We start from the raw sequence: 24,042 nt of genomic DNA, 5'->3' as shown, positions 1-24,042 counted from the left end.
AGCTCCATTATTTATTTATTTGTTTTGTTTTTTTGCCAGTCCTGGGGCTTGAACTCAGGGCCTCAGCACTGTCCCTGGCTTCTTTTTTCTCAAGGCTAGTACTCTACCTCTTTTTTTTTATTAATTAAATTTTGTTGACAAGGTGTTGTGCAAAAGGGGTACAGTTACATAATAGAGCAATGAGTACATTTTTTGTGATATCTTACACCCACATTTTTCTTTCCCTTCCCTAGATCAGGTAGGCATATATACAATACCCAGTGTACCAAAAACATATACAGTAGCCACTTGGCATACACCAAAGGAAATTCATCTAGAACTTTAAATATAACATCAAAAATAGAGTTTGCTTATGCTTGTCTCATATGATCATACATACATAGCTTTTGAGCTATTGTAATCCACTGAGAGGTCTATTTTAGACCTTTTTATGTTTAGTAGTTGTTTGGTTTTAGTTACATAATGTAAGGTCGCTGACCCAAACCTGTGGGAAATACCATTTGACAAGAAGTTTTTTGTTTCACAGAACTGGTCTCTACTGTTCCCCCACCCCCACCCCACCCTGACAGTCATATATCAAGGAGACTATGCCCCTTTGTTCTCTGTGTTCTAGGCTTGTCTCGCTCAACATTATTTGTTCAAGTTCTGACCATTTCCCTGCGAATACCAATATTTTATCATTTCTAATCGCTATGTAGTATTCCATTGTGTATAGATACCACATTTTTTAGATCCATTCATCTGTAGAGGAGCATCTGGGTTGTTTCCAACCAAGATTTGTCCAGGGCCTGCTTGTTTAGCGAGGCATTTTAACATACCAATTGACCTTTTGGATAACTTCAGTGAAGGAAGGGGAGGGGGAGGAGGGGAGAGGTCACCTGAAACTGAACTGGCCTGTCTTTTATCCAATTTTAAACAACAGTACTTTATTTTACACTGCCAGGACCAGCCAAATGTTTGAACCAAGCCCACAGCCACCTCTTTAGCCAGATTGCTAGAGGACCAAACCGGGCCTGCAACTGACTGTACCCCACCACTTGCCGCCGCACAGGGAGGGGGACATAGCAGGCCTGTGACAGGGCCCAGCCAGAGGCTGGAACTTTTATTCCCCCAAAGATGTCCAAATGAACAACAAAAACATGGAAAACAATGATCCACATTGAAAACTGCTACCAGGTTTAAAAACAGGACAAGACAAAAACCAAAGGCTGAGTCGGGGCCTAGTGAGCCCCCAGCTCACCCTTACCAGGACTCCAATTCTTCCCAGGTGGGCCTGCCACTCCTGTTAGGAAAATGGAGAATGGAAAAGGAATAAGCCACACATTATCAACAACAGGCAAGGACTGTTTATTGAGGAACAGCAAGGGGCACACACCTTCCCACAGGACTGGAGATTGTGACAGGCTTTGAATTTGGGGGTGGGCTTATATAGGGTTTAACAAGAAAAAGGAGCTTGGTGGCCAAGGGCAATGTCCTTGGCCAACCCCACAGTGGAATGATCCACCTGGGGTGAGAGGCTATTGTCCCCTGGGGACTGAGGGTGGTGTACTTGGCCAGGCCCAGGTTGGAATAACCTGCCTTTGGACAAGCATGTGGTTAAGCCTGTTCATGTGCACACATTGTCTTGCTTGACCTGAAGGAATAAGGCAGGAATCAATCCTTCAGCTCCCACTCAGCAAGCCAGATTCTCTGACCCATGTTGGTAGTCAGACAACACAAAAAGACAGATAAGACAGACAAGGGGCCACACACAGCACACATTACTTCTCAAAGAAGTCCCAGGAGGCACATGGGTGACAGCCCATCCTAGCTTCAGACTCAGGAAGGAACACTACATCCAGCATTCCACTGAGTCTCAGCAGATGAAGGCCTGCTCAAACTCACCTCCAGAGGGTTTCCAAATGACTCTTGTCTATGTGGGTGCTCTGCAAGCAGACACTTGAGGGAGGCTTGGGGAACATCAGGGCTAGAGAACATCTCTTAGTGGCAGTGGCCTGAGGGCCAAGGCATTCACCTACAAGAGAATTTCCCAGGGGCCAAGACCCGATGCCATTCAGATGCATCATCTTGCTGGGGCCTCCAAATGTAATAACCTCTGAGTGGAGAAATTCACAGAGGCATGGCCAAAGGTGACAATGGAGCCTTTATTAGCTGGCCAGCAACTGCACTGTCCCAAGGACTAAGAGCGGCACTGACTTTCAATGGGGCAGGATTTATAAAAGCTAGAACCACACACAGGTGGTGGTTAAGCAAGCAATCTGATTTACAGAGGCTTAGAGGCAGGGATATTCTTCAGATGCTGAGCCTTAAAGATAGTCAGAACCAGACAGAAAACATGTTCCTGACACAGCTGGAGACTAAAGATTTGGGCCTGGAAGTAGGGTTCAACAAGAAACAGAATGCTGGGTTTTCACAGGGACACTGGTCTCCGGCTACCATAGGTGTCCAATGAACATGTACAGGTTGAATAAATGGAGGAATGAATGAACTTTCCATAATTATTTGGTGATGAAACAGAGCAGGGACTTTAAGGGGATCTAAGTGCGACTTCAGGAGGGATAAGACATGAGAGGGGACTATGGTCAGAGATTGGAAGAAAAGCGAGCACACACCATTAATAACATTTCCCAGGTGAATTTATTAACTCAACACTCCCCCAGATAAGGGAGGGCTTTGGTGAGAGGAAGAAAACATCTTCTTGGGGACCTTGCTGGTGAATAGGCCCTCAGAGAGCTTTCTATTTCTTGTGGATGTTCTTATGAGTAGTCAGCAACACGGAGACCAGCAGGGATACGAATTCCTCAAAGCTGACCATCCCATCTACATTTTCATCCAGCTCCTGGAATATTTTGTTGATTGTAGCTGGATCTTTGGTGTTCTAAGAGAAAGAAAAAAGAAGAAACTCTTGAGCTCAAAACCTCCATGTGAGACTCTGGCCCACAGCTCTCTGACTTCTTATTGCTCAGGGCTCAGGCTAGGCAGGCCCAGACATATGAAGCCCCTCAACAGCACAAGACAAGAACAACAAGGCCTACGTGTCATGAGCCATCCTGGAGTCACACAAGGCTTGACCTAGAACATGCTCTACAGCTCACTCACTCACCTCTCCCTTGCCCTGCATCTCTCCACAGTACTTCTAGGGAAACAGATCCCAGGAGAAGAGTAAGCAAAACCAAAGGGATAGAGAGTTCCTGAGAGGGGGCAGCTGAGGCCCTGTGCCACCAATATCCTTGAGAGTTCAAAAGAGGGCAAATATCCACCCCAAAATCCCCCCTCCAGGATCTGCCGTTCATTCCCTCTGCAAGGGAGACCAGGAAGTTGGAGATGAAAGAGCATCACCTACCTTGATGGTGTTTGCAAGTTCCCTTGTAATCAACATCCTCGTCTCATTCTTAGTGAGGGTCTCAGGATCACCTGTCAGAACTGAGTACTTGTGGAAGATGTTGACGATGCCTTCCATGTGATCTTCCAGTGTAAGCATCTTCTCAACTTCACGTTATCCTCTTAAAAGACAATGGAGATCTAGTGGAAACTCCTCACCAACCCGTTCAACATCTACTGCCCCCTCTTTCTGCCTCTAGGGCTTAGAGAAAGCATGAAGTCCTCCACACCTACCCTGTTTGATCCATAGTGACATTGTATGTAGACAGGATAGGGAAGAAAAGGACATGTGACCATGTGTAAAGTCTGAAGAAGGAGGAAAAAACCTTCCAATTGGCCGTGGTGCCCCTACCACCACCACCACCACCACCTCACCCACCAGGCAGGATCCTTTGGAAGTTATCGCTCACTCAAGCTCATCCAGGAAGGGTTCTGGGTTGGCCTGGCTGTTCACTTTCCCCAGGTGATAATCGATCATCGCACCTCCACCTCTCCTAAGTGCTGGTCTGGTCTAAAATTGAGCCCAAACTACAGTGTCATCCCAGAAGTACCAAGGTAAGCACACACCTGTGGTTTCCAACACTGTGAATGCAACATGGCCACCAACATCCACAAGCCCTAGACAAGGAAAGGGTACTTACCACTGAGTGCTCAAGTGTAGAGCTTTAGCTAGAAATCAGCACTCATGATGGATACCTGCCCAAGAGGCTTTTATAAGACAGTGCAGGCTTCAACTTTAACCTTGGGTGGAGAAATCTCTCTCTGATTCATCTTGAGAGAGTTGCCTAGCAGTGCTGGGTTGCTCAAGAGCAGCTTTGAACCTATGGCTTTGACTGTATCAAGAGCCTTTCAGGTTTCAGTTGGCCTGAAGCAAAACTCTACACCACCACCACCCCACACTGAAGTGTTGTGCGTAATTCTGGCACTGACAAGGACAACTGTTTTGCTGGGGGATAAATCGTATTTAAAAGTTATGTAACTAAGTATCAAATCCAACCTTGTCTGCCTTTAAAATCTTTGCCACTACAATTTTCCCCAAAAGTGTCAATGGACATTTTTTTAAATCCTGTTTATCCATCCTGTTTTAGAAATAAGATTTTTGGTAGAGGTGGAATGTCTTGTCTCTATTTCTGATCTTTTCCCCCCAATTTTTCTTAATACATTCAATTCCAAATTGACCTCTTTAATAATTTACGTCCTCGGACTTTTCCAGAAGCACTGTGTGAAAAACACCAGGCTAAGCTCAGGAACAGAAGAACAACAACTAAGAAGAAAAGATGTCCTTCCAGAACTTACAACCAAATGGGTTCAGACACGTTTCTAAGCCATAACACAGAAAAGTCACCCAGTGAAAGAGAGGAAGTGCCAAGGACAGTCAGGATGACCAGCTGATGGCTTGTCCGTGTGAGGCTAGGGCCCATGTCCACCCAGCCCTTGGGCTGGGACCAGGGCTGCTTGCCAGGCCAGTGTGGAGCCCCAGGAGGGCTCTTGGGGCCAGCTCTGGGCCCTTGGGCATCCTTGACCTCTAAAATCTTTGTCTTCATCTGTGGGGTGATTCCACCGGCCTCAATTGTTCCTGGAATTAAGCATAGCCTCAGCTCCTGGTGGAGTTCAACATAGCCTCAGCTCCTAGTGGCTGCAGCAGCCTGAGACCATTAGGAAAGGACCAGGTCCAGAAAGATTGCCCTTTCTAGAACAGGAGCTTCAGTCTCACTCTTAATACAGAAGACCCCCTCCCCCCACCCAATGCTCTTAAATCCCCCAATCTTAACAGCAGGTTATAAAGTAAAAGGTAAACAAAGTACCCTATTTATAGACTACCATGGGGGAGAGGGGAACAGGAAAAAAAAAAAAACACATCCAAGTACGATTTAAAGGAAATAACAGCATGACACAATCCAGTCCACTCTCTCATAGTGTTTTTCCCCTGGGAGGGAACACGGCTGTGTCCTGTGTCACTCCTCCCACTGACCCTGGGCCAAGCCAGTTCATTGGCCTAGTTTCTTTTTCTCCTTTGCATAGTGACTGTATATTTGTTCTTCACAGAGTCATTTGGAGGATTAGATCATAGTAAATGAAAATGGAATATAATATTGCCTGCTATGTATAAAGGTGAATTTTAAACTAGTAGAGTCATTCCCTCACTTTCATTCTGAATGTACCCAGAAAGAAGCCCTTTAAATGTGCACCCAGTTCCACCCCACATTCTCTCCACTCCTGTGCCCAGGCCCACACTGGAGCCATGTGACTAACCAGGAGAATAAATAATGTGAAACATTGTTCAATGTTTTGGCCATCAGGGAAAAGCATAGCGATCAGCATGGCTGGGGAAGGGTTGGAGGCATAGGTAGGCTTTGGGTCAGTGGGTCAGCCCTTCTCACTGGCCACACATCACCTGGGCCTCAGTCCAGCAGTTCAGGAATCAACTTTTCTTATCTAGGGCAGGGGCAGCGAGGTGTGGCCAGGTGAGGGGAGGTAGCTGCCTGCAAGTATGCCAGTTACCTAGGTAACACAGGAACTGACTGGGCGGGGACCATAGACAGGCCAGGGGCATCTGCATGGAGCCCTCCCAGGGTGGACCTTACACAACACAGCTGTCTCTTAGGTCAAAGTCCTTGGTGAGCATGGACCCCAATGGGGAGCAGTGTTTAGAAGAGGATGCTGACGGGTGCTGGAAGTTCATCAGCCCTAGGGCTCTCTCACACAGACTCAAAGAGGGAGCTCCAGCACCCACCGTGTCACCCACCAGTCCTTCAACGAACATGGAATTCTTCATCCACGGAGTAAAAGGGTTGATCACCTGTCCGTAGGGGAGAGTTTGGGATTAGAAGGCTCCTCAGAGGTGATCACCCCGGGCTCAGTCAAGCACACCTAAGAATCAGGGACCGGACATCCCAAAGGGAAGTTGAGTCCACAAACTGAGGGAACAGATTGTCCACATGTGAGAGGCAGAGGGATTCAGTGGGGGCCCGGGATGCTCAGCCAACCTCTAGCTCTCACAGGTGAACACAGGCATGATGAAGGGGCTCTCCACACACCCCCGCCACCCACCGGGAGTGGTAGGATTGTTGACTGGCTCAAAAAGATCATGGGTTGGGGGAAAAGGGAAGTAAATTAACCAACCAGCTTCCTCCCAAATTAGTACCAGGCCCAGCACAGGGACTTGCACACACACACACACACACACACACACACACACACACACACACATACACACGGACAAAGCGCTATGTGAATACTTTCTGTACCTCCTCAGCCCCCTCGCTGTGAGAATTGCCACACTGCTCACCTGTGAAGCAACCTTTCCCAGAGAGGACCATGAGGCCCAGCCAGGGACTGCCTATAAAAGCCAGGGCCAACCTTCTCTGTCAAAGGCTCTGTGGGGCTCTGACTCTGGTAAGTGAACTGCCAGCTCTTCAGGGAGAAGCCTACAAGTTCTTTCTTTTCTCATCTTACCCCACTTTCTTCCAAACCCTCTGCCTAAAGCCTTTCTTAGTTGACCCTGCTCACTTTGTAACTTCCTTCACATCTTCTTACAGCCTTGTGCCCTCAAATGCTTTGCTTGGTGGCATTCTCTACTACACTGCCAGTCATTTTCCATGTGTGTGTGACAGACTCCCCATTCAGTGGCAACCAGTGCTTTATTCTCATTTTTAGTTATTTATTTCATTGATTCCTTATTGTTAGCTTTTTGTGCAGTTGCTGGAGTTTGAAGTCAGAATATTGTACTCTCACTCAGATTTTCCACAAATGGTTAGCACTAAATGTACTATTTTTCTTTTACAGTTAATTAAAGATAGAGTCTTCTAGACATTTCTTCCCAGGCTGCCTTGAAACTCAATCCTCAGAGCACAGCCTCCTGAGTAGCCAAAATGACAGGCATGAGCCACCATCACCGCCCTTACTCTCCTATTTTGGCCTCTCCTTTCTGCCAGAGACCATCTCAAGGAAGCTGGGCAGCCTGTTTCTCTAATTACCCAATCTTTGCTTCTCCATTATTCAGATCGTGCAAGAAGATGGCGAACACAAAATCACAGATGGAAAAACACTTAGACACTGTCAGCAACGTTTTCCATCACTACTCTGTCCACACTTAAAACTGGTACTGTCATGGTGTCTGAGGTGGGGAACCTCCCATCCTTCCAAGAGTCCACCACTCAGAGACAGTCTCAAGTAAAAAGATGGATTTGTGGGGGGAAGTTCTCGATGGACAGGTCCCAGGTTTCAGAAAACATATAACACAAAACAGGACAGTGGCACAAAGACTTACTTCTGGAGGATTTCCAAGTACTGACAAACCAATTCAGCTCCAATGGAGAACTGATTTGGGACTCCATGGGACGAGAGACACAAGACTTGAACATTTGCCATGGCTTAATGGCGCCTGAGCTCGCTTGCCCTAAATAGGGTCAGGTCAGAGGGCAGGGTAATAGGAAGCTCCCAGTTCCAAGCATTTCACAGACAGGTTCAGGAACCTATATGCCATGTACCAGCCCCTGTCTCTTGGGGTTCAGACTCCCATTACCTGGGGATGGGGCTTCCCTTCCTGTAGGAATTCAGGCACACCCATCAAGAATTTGTGCCAGAATTTTTTTTTGGGGGGGGGGCGCCATTATTGTTTGTAAACAATCTTCTTGGGCTTCTGAGCAGAGAGGGCTAGGGAGATAGTGGAGATGGAGTCAGCTTCTGCCCTCTTTCACTGGCCAGATCTGACCTCCATGACCTAATATTACTGCACCAGGTTTGAAAACAAGACAAGGCAAAAACTGAAGGCTGAGTCAGAGCCTAGTGAGCCCACAGCTCAGCCCTACCAGAATTCGAATTCTGCCCAGGGAGCCTGCCAACCCTGTGAGGAAAATGGAGGAGAATGGAAAAGGAATACGCCACATGTGATCAACAACAGGCAAGGACTATTTATTGAGGAACAGCGAGGGGCACACACCTTCCCACAGGACTGGAGATTGTGACAGGCCTTGAATTTGGGGGTGGGCTTATATAGGGTTTAACAAGGAAAAGGAGCTTGGTGGCCAAGGCCAATGTCCTTGGACTGGCCCACAGTGGAATGCTCCACCTGGTGTGAGAGGCTATTGTCCCCTGGGGACTGAGGGTGGTTTCCTTGACCAGGCCCAGGTTGGAATGAGCTGCCTTTGGACAGGTATGTAGTTAAGCCTGTTCAAGTGTACCCATTGTCTACTTGACCTGAGGGAATAAGGCAGGAATCAATCCTTCAACTCCCACTCAACAAGCCAGACTCTCTGACCCATGTTGGTAGTCAGACAACACCAAAAGACAGATAAGACAGACAAGGGGCCACACACAACACAGATTACTTCTCAAAGAAGTCCCAGGCCTGAATCTGGCTTCAGATTCAGGAAGGAACACTACATCCAGCATTCCACTGAGTCTCAGCAGATGAAGGCCTGCTCAAACTCACCTCCAGAGGGTTCCCAAATGATTCTTATCCATGTGGGTGCTCTGCAAGCAGACACTTGAGAGAGGCTTGGGGAACATCAGGGCTAGAGAACATCTCTTAGTGGCAGTCGCCCGAGGGCCAAGGCACTCACCTACCAGGGAAATTCCCAGGGGCCAAGACCCGATGCCATTCAGATGCATCATCTCGCTGGGGCCTCCAAATGTAATAACCTCTGAGTGGAGAAATTCACAGAGGCATGGCCAAAGGTGACAATGGAGCCTTTATTAGCTGGCCAGCAACTGCCTTGTTCCAAGGACTAAGAGCGGCACTGACTTCCAATGGGGCAGGATTCATAAAAGCCAGAACCACACACAGGTTGTGGTTTAGCAAGCAATCTGATTTACAGAGGCTTAGGGGCAGGGATATTCTTCAGATGCTGAGCCTTAAAGATAGTCAGAACCAGGGGCTGGGGATATAGCCTAGTGGCAAGAGTGCCTGCCTCGGATACACGAGGCCCTAGGTTCGATTCCCCAGCACCACATATACAGAAAACGGCCAGAAGCGGCGCTGTGGCTCAAGTGGCAGAGTGCTAGCCTTGAGCGGGAAGAGGCCAGGGACAGTGCTCAGGCCCTGAGTCCAAGGCCCAGGACTGGCCAAAAAAAAAAAAAAAGATAGTCAGAACCAGACAGAAAACATTCTCCTGACAAAGCTGGGGACTAGAGACCTGGGACTGGAAATAGGGTTCAACAAGAAACGGAATGCTGGGTTTTCACAGGGTCACTGGTCTCCGGCTACCATAGGTGTCCAATGAACATGTACAGGTTGAATAAATGGAGGAATGAATGATGAACTTTCCATAAGTATTTGGTGATGAAACAGAGCAGGGGCTTTAAGAGGGTCTAAGTGAGACTTCAGGAGGGATGAGGCATGAGGGGGGACTATTGTCAGAGAATGGAAGAAAAGTGTGCACACACCATGAATAACATTTCCCAGGTGAATGTATTAACTCAACACCCCCCCACACCCAGGCAGGGCTATGGTGAGAGGAAGAAAACATCTTCTTGGAGACCTTGCTAGTGAAAAGGCCCTCTAGAGCTTTCTATTCCTTGACACCAACACGAAGGCCACCCAGTCTAAGAATTTATCAAAGTTGATCAATAGATCTGCATCATCATCCAGCTCCTGGATTATTTTGTCAACTGTTTCTTGATCTTTGGTGTTCTAAGAGAAAGAAAAAAGAAGAAACTCTTGAGCTCAAAACCTCCATGTGAGAGTCTGGCCCACAGCTCTCTGACTTCTTATTGCTCAGGGCTCAGGCTAGGCAGGCCCAGACATATGAAGCCCCTCAACAGCACAAGACAAGAACAACAAGGCCTACGTGTCATGAGCCATCCTGGAGTCACACAAGGCTTGACCTAGAACATGCTCTACAGCTCACTCACTCACCTCTCCCTTGCCCTGCATCTCTCCACAGTACTTCTAGGGAAACAGATCCCAGGAGAAGAGTAAGCAAAACCAAAGGGATGGAGAGTTCCTGAGAGGGGGCAGCTGAGGCCCTGTGCCACCAATATCCTTGAGAGTTCAAAAGAGGGCAAATATCCACCCCAATATCCCCCCTCCAGGATCTGCCGTTCATTCCCTCTGCAAGGGAGACCAGGAAGTTGGAGATGAAAGAGCATCACCTACCTTGATGGTGTTTGCAAGTTCCCTTGTAATCAACATCCTCATCTCATTCTTAGTGAGGGTCTCAGGATCCCCTGTCAGAACTGAGTACTGGTGGAAGATGTTGACGATGCCTTCCATGTGATCTTCCAGTGTAAGCATCTTCTCAACTTCACGTTATCCTCTTAAAAGACAATGGAGATCTAGTGGAAACTCCTCACCAACCCGTTCAACATCTACTGCTCCCTCTTTCTGCCTCTAGGGCTTAGAGAAAGCATGAAGTCCTCCATACCTACTCCGTTTGATCCATGGTGACATTGTATGTAGACAGGATAGGGAAGAAAAGGATATGTGACCATGTGTAAAGACTGAAGAAGGAGGAAAAAAACCTTCCAAATGGCCGTGTTGCCGCCACCACCACCACCACCACCACCTCACCCACCAGGCAGGATCCTTTGGAAGTTATCGCTCACTCAAGCTCATCCAGGAAGGGTTCTGGGTTGGCCTGGCTGTTCACTTTCCCCAGGTGATAATCGATCATCGCACCTCCACCCCTACTAAGTGCTGGTCTGGTCTAAAATTCAGCCCAAACTACTGTGTCAGCCCAGAAATGCCCAGGTAAGCACACATCTGTGGTTTCCAACACTGTGATTGCAACATGGCCACCAACAACCACAAGCCGATGGACCACTGAAGGACCCAGACAAGGAAAGGGTACTTACCACTCAGTGCTCAAGTGTGAAGCTTTAGCTAGAAATCAGCACTCATGATGGATACCGACCCAGGAGGCTTTTATAAGACAGTGCAGGCTTCATCTTTAACCTTGGGTGGAGAAATCTCTCTGTGATTCATCTTGAGAGAGTAGCCTGGCAGTGCTGGGTTGCTCAAGAGCAGCTTTGAACCTGTGGCTTTGACTGTATCAAGAGCCTCTCAGGTTTCAGTTGGCCTGAAGCAAAACCCTACACCACCACCACCCCACACTGAAGTGTCTTGCATAATTCTGGCACTGACAAGGACAAATTTTTGCTGAGGGAGAAATCGCATTTAAAAGTTATGTAACTAAGTATCAAACCCAACATTATCTGCCTTTAAAATCTTTTCAAGTACAATTTTCCCCAAAAGTGTCAATGGACATTTTTTAAAATCCTGTTTATCCATCTTGTTTTAGCAATAAGATTTTTGGTAGAGGTAGAATGTCTTGTCTCTATTTCTGATCTTTTTCCCCCAATCTTTTATTAATACAGTCAATTCCCAATTGACCTCTTTAATAATTTATGTCCTCAGACTTTTCTTCATTCCCCCAGAAGCACTGTGTGAAAAACACCAGGCTAAGCTCAGGAACAGAAGAACAACAACTAAGAAGAAATGATGGCTGTCCTTCCATAACTTACAACCAAATGGGTTCAGACATCTTTCTAAGCTATAACACAGAAAAGTCACCCAGTGAAAGAGAGGATGTGCCAAGGACAGTCAGGATGACCAGCTGATGGCTTGTCCGTGTGAGGCTAGGGCCCATGTCCACCCAGCCCTTGGGCTGGTACCAGGGCTGCTTGCCAGGCCAGTGTGGAGCCACAGTAGGGCTCTTGGGGCCAGCTTGGGCATCCTTGACCTCTATAAACCTGTGTCTTGATCTGTGAGGTGATTCCACCAGCTTCAATTGTTCCTGGAATTAAGCATAGCCTCAGGGACCAGGTCCAGAAAGACTGCCCTTTCTAGAACAGGAGCTTCAGTCTCACTCTTAATACAGAAGACCCTCTCCGCCCCCCCCCCCATGCCCTTAAATCCCCAGGTCTTAACAGGAGGTTATAAAGTAAAAGGTAAACAAAGTACCCTATTTATAGACTACCATGGAGGAGAGGGGAACAGGACAAAAAAACACATCCAAGTAAGATTTAAAGGAAATAACAGCATGACACAATCCAGTCCTCCTCTCTCATAGTGTTTTCCCCTGGGATGGAACACGGCTGTGTTCTGTGTCACTCCTCCCACTGACCCTGGGCCAAGCCAGTTCATTGGCCTAGTTTCTTTTTCTCCTTTGCATAGTGACTGTATATTTGTTCTTCACAGAGTCATTTGGAGGATTAGATCATAGTAAATGAAAATGTAATATAATATTGCCTGCTATGTATAAAGGTGAATTTTAAACTAGTAGAGTCATTCCCTCACTTTCATTCTGAATGTACCCAGAAAGAAGCCCTTTAAATGTGCACCCAGTTCTGCCCCACATTCTCTCCACTCCTGTGCCCAGGCCCACACTGGAGCCATGTGACCAAGCAGGACAACAAATAATGTGAAACATTGTTCAATGTCTTGGCCATCAGGGAAAAGCATAGCGATCAGCATGGCTGGGGAAGGGTTGGAGGCATAGGTAGGCTTTGGGTCAGTGGGTCAGCCCTTCTCGCTGGCCACACATCACCTGGGCCTCAGTCCAGCAGTTCAGGAATCAACTTTTCTTACCTAGGGCAGGGGCAGGGAGGTGTGGCCAGGTGAGGGGAGGTGGCTGCCTGCAAATATGCCAGTTACCTAGGTAACACAAGTACTGACTGAGCGGAGACCATAGACAGGCCAGGGGACTCTGTATGGAGCCCTCCCAGGGTGGACCTGACACAACACAGCTGTCTCTTAGGTCAAAGTTCTTGGTGAGCATGGACCCCAATGGGGAGCAGTGTTTAGGAGAGGATGCTGAGGGGTGCTGGAAGTTCATGAGCCCTAGGGCTCTCTCACACAGACTCAAAGAGGGAGCTTCAGCACCCACCGTGTCACCCACCAGTCCTTCAACGGACATGGAATTCTTCATCCACGAAGTAAAAGGGTTGATCACCTGTCCGTAGGGGAGAGTTTGGGATTAGAAGGCTCCTCAGAGGTGATCACCCCGGGCTCAGTCAAGCACACCTAAGAATCAGGGGCAGGACATCCCTAGGGAAGTTGAGTCCACAAACTGAGGGAACAGATTGTCCACATGTGAGCGGCAGAGGGGTTCAGTGGGGGCCCGGTATGCTCAGCCAGCCTCTAGCTCTCACAGGTGAACACAGGCATGGTGAAGGGCTCCCCATCCCCACCCCCTCAGGAGTGGCAGGATTGTTGACTGGCTCAAAAAGATCATGGGTTGGGGGAAAAGGGAAGTAAATTAACCAACCAGCTTCCTCCCAAATTAGTACCAGGCCCAGCACAGGGACTTGCACACACACACACACACACACACACACACACACACACACACACACACGGACAAAGCGCTATGTGAATACTTTCTGCACCTCCTCAGCCCCCTTGCTGTGAGAATTGCCACACTGCTCACCTGTGAAGCAACCTTTCCCAGAGAGGACCATGAGGCCCAGCCAGGGACTGCCTATAAAAGCCAGGGTCAACCTTCTCTGTCAAAGGCTCTGTGGGGCTCTGACTCTGGTAAGTGAACTGCCAGCTCTTCAGGGAGAAGCCTACAAGTTCTTTCTTTTCTCATCTTACCCCACTTTCTTCCAAACCCTCTGCCTAAAGCCTTTCTTAGTTGACCCTGCTGACTTTGTAACTTCCTTCACATCTTCTTACAGCCTTGTGCCCTCAAATGCTTTGCTTGGTGGCATTCTCTACTACACTGCCAGTCATTTTCCATGTGTGTGTGACAGTCTCCCCATTCAGTGGCAACCGGTGCTTTATTCTCATTTTTAGTTATTTATTTCATTGATTCTTTATTGTTAGCTTTTTGTGCAGTTGCTGGAGTTTGAAGTCAGAATATTATACTCTCACTCAGATTTTCCACAAATAGTTAGTACTAAATGTATTACTTTTTTACAGTTAATTAAAGATAGAGTCTTCTAGACATTTCTTCCCAGGCTGCCTTGAAACTCAATCCTCAGAGCTCAGCCTTCTGAGTAGCTAAAATGACAGGCATGAGCCACCATCACCGCCCTTACTCTCCTATTTTGGCCTCTCCTTTCTGCCAGAGACCATCTCAAGGAAGCTGGGCAGCCCGTTTCTCTAATTACCCAATCTTTGCTTCTCCATTATTCAGATCGTGCAAGAAGATGGCGAACACAAAATCACAGATGGAAAAACACTTAGACACTGTCAACAACGTTTTCCATCACTACTCTGTCCGGCTGGGGCACCCAGACACCCTGAACAAGAAGGAAGTCAAACAGCTGGTGCAAAAAGAGCTGCCAAACTTCCTCAAGGTAGAGTTACTTTGGTTCAGGAGGGAGGGGGGTGAAGGCTCGATTGGCAGTCAGCAGGTCCTTTCCAGCCTCTTTCCTCAGTTCTGTCAGTAGAGGGGCTAAAGGTTAGTTGGCACCAACAGATAGGAGATTGGTCACTTGAGCATCTGCAGTGTGTGCCACCTTGTTCTGGGCACAGGGACAAGGTGGTAAACAGGAGCTCATTCTCCCAGTGGGGACAACAGTGAATGAAAATAGGTAAATCTGATGTCACTCAGTAAGTCCCTTTAGACAATAAGAGTCCTATATGTAGGCTACCCTAGGTGGGGCAAAGGTGACAGGGTAGACAAGGGGCCCATTTTGAAGAGTTGATATTTGAGTGCTTGGTTGATGGGAAGGCAAGGACCTGAGGGTGAACTCTGGCAGGAACATGAGGGCCACTAAGCCTCAGCTGAGAACCCAGAGACCAGGATAGAAACTAGAGGAATCTAGAGCACATGGAATGCCCTCAGCACAATGCTGACACGGTACTCAAGTCAAATATCAGTGTGTTCCCTGGGTTGGAAAATGCTCAAGCAATTCTAGAGGGGAAAAAGGAAATTTTCTCCACCAGCCTTTTTGTTCTCTTGTCACCTTGGGGCACCAAAGGCCTGGACAAAGAAGGCTGGAATAGAGGAGTCTCAGTCTCAGTTCTAGCCCTAAAGCCAGTCATCAGGGAGCCAGTACCTAGCTCTCCTGGAACCCTTTCCTCATCCTGATAGAGTAGAGGAATGCCACCATGGGAGGTATTAGAGCACTGACAGCTCACCAGCAAGGTACTGAGTCAGAATAGACAGAGGGAAAGGGGAGAGGAAAGAGAGGGAGTGACTGAGAAGGGGGAGGGAATGGGACAGCCAAGGCTTTATGTCAGACCTGAATTTGCACCTCTACTCTCCTGCTCCTGAGGCTTTTCCACCTGCAAAATTTCCTATCCAGTTTGTAAGACTCAGTTTCCCCAGGGAAGAGACTATTTCTACTTGTTATTAGAAAGTTGCTATAAGGACCAAATGAGAAGACATTTCTAGAGTTACGGATTGTCTGAGTTTCTTTTGTAAAATATCCATAGTACTCAAGTTGTAGGCTGTCTAGGGAATAAATCAGAAAATGTTTAGTGTCAGTCCTCTATCATTATAAGGTTTTCCTTATGTATTTGCCATTGGTCATTCTCTGCACTCCCTAGTCTCCACACCTGGCCATACCCACCCCTATCAGTCTCCTTTCCTACATCTACAGAAGGAGAATAAGGATGACAAAGAAATAAATGAAATCATGGAGGATCTGGATACAAACCAGGATGATACGCTGGACTTCGATGAGTTTGTGATCCTAGTGGCAAGGGTTTCCAACACTTTCCATGAGGAGATGCACAAGAACGCCCACGGGTAAGGCCACAGCCATGAACCAGGCCTTGGGGACGGCAGTTGCCAGGGTGCTGGCTGTGGTCAAGCTCATGGACATGGCCATGGTCATGATCATGGCCATGGCCACGGCCACAGCCACTAATCCATGAGGCTGGCCACTCTGCACCTGCCCAACTAGGGCCATAAGGAATGTCATGTCACACCACCTTGGCTGTGGGGAGTGAAGATGAAAGGAAATAAAGTCTTTCTCTATACCAGTGCTCTTCATATTTGTGTTCCCTTCCCAACTCGTCCTCCTTGGAAGTCTAAACATTGGGCCTCCCTGCCCTTGTCTGCCGCTCTATGCATCCATTGAATCATCAGAAAATGAGAACAAGGCCAGTGGTAGGTGGCTCATGTCTGTAATCCTATGTACTCAAAAAACTGAGACTTGATAGCAATTCAAAGACAGCCCAGGATCATAGTTCAGAGCCAACCTAAGCAGGAAAGTCCATGACACTTATATCTCCAATTAGCCAACAAAATCCTAGAAGTGGAGGTATGGCTGAAGTGGTAGAGTGCTAACCCTAAGCACAAAAGCTAAGTGCACAGGCCCTAAATTCAAGCCCCAGCCCCAGCACACACACATGCATGTGCACACACACACATACACACACTCACACACACAGAGGAAGAAAAGACAATGAGAAGGAAGAAGATTAAGTCTGCCCTGACCCCCTTATATGTACCTCTGACTCTCCTCATCTCTAATGTTAGTCTCACTGCTCAGGTTCCAGTCATCCTGTCCAGCCTGTTAGCATAGCCCTTGTTGCAGAAAGCAAAGACAAGCTCTCTCTCCCTTTCAGTATGCCAGCCACCTTCCTATCCAGCCTTAGGCCCAGTTTACCCATGGCTTTCCACTCTAAACTTCTCTTGACGAAACTCTATTCTACCCTAGCTGCTTAGAAAGCTGAGGCCTGGAGGACAGAGGTTCTGAAGCTAGCTTCAGCTGGGAATCTCTGTGAGACACATCTAATTAGCTGACAAAATGGTGGGCTGAAATGTGGTGGCTGAAGACCAGCCATGAGCAAGGAAGCTGAGCACGATCATGAGGCCCTGAATTCAAGTCCTGGTGCCAGCACACACACAAAATATACACTTCATCTGGAGGTCTTCTTGACATGAACCAAGACAATGCCATGTCTAGGGAGTGATACTGGAACTCAAGCAGTAGGATCAAGAACAATTAGGTGTGATTTACCTGCAAACTCACTTCTGGATCCAGGAGGGGAGTTGGATCTCTTATTGGATGCTGGCAGGAAATAGAGGTATCATATGGGTAGAAGTAGGAGTTAATCCCTTACCTACTCTAGCCCCAGTAGGATGGTAGAGTGAAAAGAGCACCTGCATGCCCAGCAAAACAAGTGAACGGCAATCCATGCTCTGTAATTAAAATCACATGAGTCACATAAGGAGCTTTTGCTCTGAGTCCAGTGAGCCTCTAGCAACTGGTGCTTCTTACTTTAAGCCTCAAGAGGTGATAGAAAATCTTCCAGTTGTTAGTCAACAGCTGAGAGCTCAGGCCAGCGGAGACAGTTGCTTCTCTCTGTAAAATCTGTGACCTGATCTGGCTCCATTTTCCCCAGTGCTGTCTCTTACAGCCTTTGGACCAAAGCACCTAGCTCAGAGTGACACCCAAGTGACTCCTCTGTCATCTCGGTGCTCTCTCCCCATAAAATGTGTGTGCAAGCTACACTCATATTAAGATCCCCTAACATACACACACACACGTACACACATGCATGCACGCACACACACATCAATCCTTTCAGTGGAGAGAAGATTCATACATGTGAATGTATGGGCACTGGAGAAAGACTAGCAGTCATTGGTTCACTGAAGCACAGAGCAGAAAAGAGACCAGCCTAAAGATCACCCTGTAGTAAAGCTGATTAAAGTTGTACAGTGAGACAGGGGACTGGAATTCCATTTCTTTCATCACTTGCACCCTCAGGGTCCTTCTCCAGGGCCGAGCATAAAATGTGAGTGCTTCCAGAGTCAATTTCAACAATCCCCTCACTGTTGCTGTGGTTGGAACCCCTTCCCTGACCACACTCCTGTTTAAAAGTCTCCTTCCTAAACCCATCCCTGTTCCGACCACAACCTCATCCCCTGAGGCTCTACTATGGGAGAGAACGTGGAAGGACCCAGGCAGTATTTGCGCTCTGTGAGCCTGGGTAGCAGAGTCAAGAAGCCCTCACCAGCCCTTCATGAAAGGCCTGACTTGAGGAACTGGGAAAAGAGAACACTTACTTATCTGACAACTTTTCTACCCCACGCACATCTAGGAAAGTGGGGCATGGCCATCTTTCTTCCATTCTGCACATAGATGGGTGCAGGGAAAAAAGAAAGAGCAAGGAAGCCTGAGGTTTTGGGGTTTTTTTTTTTTAATTTTATTGGCAAGGTGATGTACAGAGAGGGTACAGTTACATAATAAGGTAGTGAGTACATTTCTTGTCATATTTGTTACACCCTCCCTCATTTTTCTTTCCCTTCCCTAGTTCAGATTGGCATATATACACTATCCAGTGTACCAAAATCATATACAGTAACCACATGGGGTATGCCACAGGAAATTCACCTAATGTGTAAAACCTAATGACAGTGATAAAATCCTCCTGTTTCCATCTCTTGGAGTTCATTTTGCTTAGTCTCATCTTCTATAATTATATGTACATAGCTGTTAAGCTCTTATGAACCTCTGATAGGTTTATCCTAGACCTTCTTATGCTTATTCAGTAATTGGTTTTAGATACATAATGTAAAGTCACTGACCAAAACATGTAGAAATACCATTTGAAAAGAAGTTTGTTGTTTTATAGTCATGATCTCTACTGTTCTCCCTGCACCCCCTCCAACAACCACATATCAAGGAGACCATGTGCCTCGGTTCTCTGTACTCTAGGCTTGTCTCGCTCAATGTTATTTGTTCAAGATCTGACCATTTCCCCATGAATGTCATTATTTTATCATTTTTAATCGCTATGTAGTATTCCATTGTGTACATGTACCACATTTTTTGGATACATTCATCTGTAGAGGGGCATCTGGGTTGTTTCCATGCTATTGTGAATTGTGCAGCAATAAGCATGGATGTGCAGGTGTTTTTACGGTATCCTTGATATTGTTGTTCAGGATAGATACCCAGGAGTGGTATGGCTGGGGATTAGGGTATGTCTATGCTAAGTTTTTGAAGAACCTCCATACTGTTCTCCAGAGTAGTTGTACTAGTTTACACTCCCACCAACAGTGGAGAAGGGTTCCTCTTTCTCCATATCCCCTCCAGCATTTGTTGTTTCCTAAATTCAGACTATAGGCCATTCTAACTGGAGTGAGGTGGTATCTCAGGGTTGTTTTTTATTTGCATTTCCTTTACTGAAGGAGACCTGAGTTCTAATGCTAGCCTTGCCAGGACCTTGCCCTGTTCTGTTTCAGTCAGAGTAGGCTGGGTGCTTCTCTCATTTCTGCTGCGACTATTACTCACCAATGTGCCATAAATATGTCTGTGACTGTCTCCCATGCTAGACCGAGCCCCACAGGGCAAATTCCATGCCTTTGTCCTCTGCTGTAGATGCCTTAGTCCCAGCACCTAAAGTGAGCACTGGCACAATGCAGGCCCTCAACATATATTGACTGCATGAATATTCTAAAATTTGCCACATGTCTCATGTACTTTTTTTTTCAGGAAGAGGTATTGAGAGGGAAAGAGACCAAAGCATGAAAGTGAATAATCATCAGAGTCAACATGTTTATGGGAATCTGAAGTCCTATTCAAATCCAAACTGGACTTAGGTTTCTTGGGGGAGGCCAATTTGGCCAGTACAGGCCTTGGACTCAGGGCCTGAGCGCTGTTCCTGGATTCTTTTAGCTCAAGGCTAGAACTCTGCCACTTGAGCCACAGCGCCACTTCTAGCCATTTTCTATATATGTGGTGCTGGGAATCGAAGCCAGGACTTCATGTATATGAGGCAAGCACTCTTGCCACTAGGCCATATTCCCAGCCCATACTGGACTTAGGTTTAAAGGGGAAAAAAGATTTGCTGTGGGGAAAAACAAAGAAGTCTAAAAAATGATTCAGTCCAACCTGCCCCAAAACTGTTGATTCAGTTCAGCCTGCCCCAGGCCCATTCTTGAGTGAATCTCACTAACATCCCTGCCATGTGATTGAACCAACCTTTCCTGCTCCTCAAGAGAAGGAGCTTCCTCCTTTGTCAGTAACACTCAAAACATGAATTACACTGGGTCAAATTTATTAACTACCCTGCCTCCTTGTGACTGCCAGGCACTCATCCTAGTTACCCTTCTTGAAGGACTTGCCTCTTCACTCTAGGCCCATTCTTTCTATGTATACAAAGATGAAACATGAAGGACTGACTCCCACCCAGTTTTCCCAGGCCCATATAGGCATCAGGCAAAACGCCAGGCATGTGCTGACCTGCTCTGATGTGCAGGCAGAGCAATTGACCTAAGCCCAGCTGTAAACTCTATTGAGGGCCCAAGAAAAAGCCACCAACTTCCCAGACTTAGTGGTGCTTTCAATCACCTCTTCCTCCGTGCTCAAACCCCTTATAAACCTGTTCCCAAATCACCCCCTCGCATAACCTCCAAACCTAAGGGATGATCTGTGTCCTCGCTGTTCCTCAATAAATAGTCCTCGCCTGTTGACGATCCAGTCCATCCGATTTTTTTTCTATTCTCCTCCATTTTCCTAACACTCCTAAGCTTTTTTTTTTTTTTCCAGTCCTGGGCTTGGACTCAGGGCCTGAGCACTGTGCCTGGCTTCTTTTTGATCAAAGCTAGGACTCTTCCACTTGATCCACAGCTCCACTTCTGGCTCTTTTCTATATATGTGGTGCTGAGGAATCGAACCCAGGGCTTCATGTATAAGAGGCAAGCACTCTTGCCACTAGGCCATAATCCCGGCCCCAACACTCCTAACCATTAAGGAGCATTCAGTAAATCTAACCCCTTACATGCCTTCTACCATCCATACATTCATTCATCTACTCTAAAACTCTCTCCCTAGGGCTGGTATGTGGCTCAAGTGGTAGAGTGCCTTCCTAGCAAGTAGGAGGCCCTGAATTCAAACCTCTGTCAACAGAGCTTTCTCTGGCTTCTTCACCTCTCTGCCAGAAATGATTTTCCCCATGACAGTATATCTAATGCTTTCTTTGGATCCATCAATGCTCAATTGGTATCTGTCTCCATGAATACATCCCCAATGACAACCCTTCAGAAGAACATATGATCTCCCTCCCACAGGACCACATAACTTTCTAACATGTCTGCCACTCAGATTCTGAATAGTAACTAAGCACTCATCTGCAAGCCTCACTCTGATCTCCTTGACAGCAGGGATGGTACAAATCTACTCTACAACCCCAGGTGCTGGTATGGAACAATATCTCTATGAACACTGAGATTGAATAAACAAAAGCAGGATGGGCATAAGGCTCAGTAGATTTGTAAACAGGTTAGAAGAACAAGAATGTAGAGATGCTGTGTTAAGTGGACCTGAAGATGAGGCAAGGTAGCTTGGAGGGACTTTACTATGCCAGCTGACTTGGAAGCTGACCTGGAAGCTGACCAACAACAGAGAGGATAAACCATTTTATATACCAAAAGTGCTTCTTCTTGTCCTGGGTCTCTCTGAACTCAATCTGAGTGTAACAAGAGACTCAGATCTATACCTTGCTTGAATAATATTTGTTCTAGCAAGTCAGATGTACAGAATCCTGCAGGATTTTCTTAAATATAGTTTAACAGAGAGCATCAAGATGAGTTAGCCCCTTACATTCCATTCAAAATGGATAGATTGGCCTGGGAATATGGCCTAGTGGCAAGAGTGCTTGCCTCGTTTACATGAAGCCCTGGGTTCGATTCCCCAGCGCCACATATATAGAAAATGGCCAGAAGTGGCGCTGTGGCTCAAGTGGCAGTGCTCAAGGCTAGCAGCCTTGAGCAAAAAGAAACCAGGAACAGTGCTCAGGCCCTGAGTCCAAGCCCCTGGACTGGCAAAAAAAAGAAAAAAAAAAGAGTTTCAAAATGGATATATTCTGTAGAATAAGGATGAAGACTTCTTCACTCACATAGAAAGCAAGGGAACTACTGTCAAGATTAAGATTCCCACCCCACATGAGAATCAGAAGCTACATCAATGATTAATGAGTCCTTTGGAGAAATATAAAGTTTGGGGTTTTGCCTGGTACCACTGTGACTTAAGAGCCAGACGCCTGTCATCTGATGATGGTTTCTCAGTTCTTGTAAGAGGAAACTGTCCTCCTTTTGTGGAGTTAGCAGTGGAACCTGAACTTCTGACTACCTTTCTGGGAAGGATGAGGAAGACCCATACAGGAGGCTGAATTGCTGAACATAACCCAGACACATAGCAGTAGTCCTATCATGCTCCCAGGTCTGGGTAGTGTGGGGTAAATCTGGAATTTGGGAGAAAATTGAATTCACTCCATTCATTTGTTTCCTTGTTCACTCAGAAGAAATGAAGTAGACCCTTATGGTAGCATGTGTTTGACACTGCATAATGCTCCAGAGGACTACTGTGGTGAATAAGGCACAGTTTTACCAAAAACTCCCAGGCCTACAGAAGTACAAGAGTGCTGGTCCTCAAGTCATTGTAATATGGAAAATGAAAGGCCAATGAAGTGTGGAGGGAGGAGGGAGGAGGAGGGAGGAATGACATCCCCCCTACCACCATTGTGAGGCTATCTCCCTGGAGCGGTGAGCTCCCAAGTAGCATTGAGGCTGGGAGCTAGAGACATCAGAATTAAAACATAAAAGTGCTTTGAGAGAGGATACTACATGTGCAAAGGCCTGAAAGTGTCACACACACAGGAATGAGAGAGAATAAGGAGCAGAGGGGTTGGAAGAGGAGAGATAACACCTACAACTACAGGTAACAGGACAGATGCTCAGCTAAGAAACTCACCACTCACGGAGTGAACCATAGACAAAATGAAGGGGCTTCAGGTAGGAAAATGGGGATGTTTGTGCTTTGTAAAATCACTCATTCTGAGATTCGTGGCCTGAATTGGGAGTCAAATCCATAGACACACCAGGAGACCATCACGATAGCCCAGGTGAGTTTAACAGAGCCTCTGCTACCACTTTGCAGAAAGTGCCAACTTGGTCAGAATCCCAAACGAGCCAAAGCTCCATCTCAATTAAGCAAAGAAAAACCCACAGCCCCTTTGGCACAAATAAGGTATTGTCCATTTTGAGCTGTTTGCCAAGACCTTCCTGGGAAAAGAAACCTTTGCTTTCACCAGCCCAGTGAGGCAACTTTACACAACCCTGATGCAGTTCCTGCTCTGAAGTAAATTCCAGAACCCAATCCAGGGCACTGCCCCTTCCCAACAGTTGCTTAAAATGTTTATTTTAGAAAGTCCTGGGTCATAGATTTTGACATTACAATTACCAGGGTGACAGCACGGAAATAGCTCATTGCTTCAGTCCTATTGCCTGTTTACCCAACCCAGTTCCTCCAACCTAAGACCCAGGCCCTACTGGACCCCTCCCTCACTCTATCTCCTGAAAGAACCACACAAAACATAGAGAAACCTGGCCCCTGGCAGGTTTTCCCTTTCCACTGTTGGTTCTCCCATTAGTGCCCACATACCCACAATTGTGGCATGCAGATCTTATGGTGAGAGAAGGCATGTGTTGGCATCTGAGGTAAGAGAGAAAAGGCTAGGTGCACAGGCAGGCACAAGAGAGAAACCTAGGTGCATGTTGTACTGAGGTAAGAGAGAAAAGGCTAGGTGCACAGGCAGGCACAAGAGAGAAGCCTAGGTGCATGTTGTACCACTTCAATCTGTTCCTTTCTCCCTCCTCTCCCTTGCTCTTCTTCCCTTTCCTTCTTGACCTTGCCCTCTCTTTCTCCTCTACCTTGTCATCATCCTCTCTGAGCACTTTCTCACTGTACATTGTGTTCTTCTTTTGATAGAGAACTGCAACCCTAGGAACTAGGATGCTTTGGCAG

The 24,042-nt window shown here is 46.9% G+C and overlaps 1 protein-coding gene across 1 annotated transcript; it reads left to right on the top strand.

The window, feature by feature from the left end:
• The first annotated feature begins 14,013 nt into the window (after positions 1-14,013).
• LOC125344872 (protein S100-A9-like) lies at positions 14,014-16,032 on the top strand. The gene is made up of 2 exons (XM_048337177.1): positions 14,014-14,628; positions 15,880-16,032. Exons 1-2 carry the CDS (start codon positions 14,335-14,337, stop codon positions 16,030-16,032), a joined length of 447 nt encoding a protein of 148 aa, XP_048193134.1. The 5' UTR covers positions 14,014-14,334.
• Positions 16,033-24,042: the final 8,010 nt, after the last annotated feature.

This window comes from Perognathus longimembris, unplaced genomic scaffold (genome assembly GCF_023159225.1).
Source record: "Perognathus longimembris pacificus isolate PPM17 unplaced genomic scaffold, ASM2315922v1 HiC_scaffold_4570, whole genome shotgun sequence".
NCBI lineage: Eukaryota > Metazoa > Chordata > Mammalia > Rodentia > Heteromyidae > Perognathus > Perognathus longimembris.
Note: the sequence above shows the minus strand (reverse complement) of the source record. Positions and strands in the feature narration are given on the sequence as shown.

What these genes read in the sequence shown, in the direction of transcription:
- LOC125344872 (XM_048337177.1), top strand. Translation starts at nt 14,335, where the DNA reads ATGACAGGCATGAGCCACCATCACCGCCCTTACTCTCCTATTTTGGCC. An exon ending in AGCTGCCAAACTTCCTCAAG is followed by an intron (nt 14,629 to 15,879) that starts GTAGAGTTACTT and finishes CTACATCTACAG; the next exon opens with AAGGAGAATAAGGATGACAA.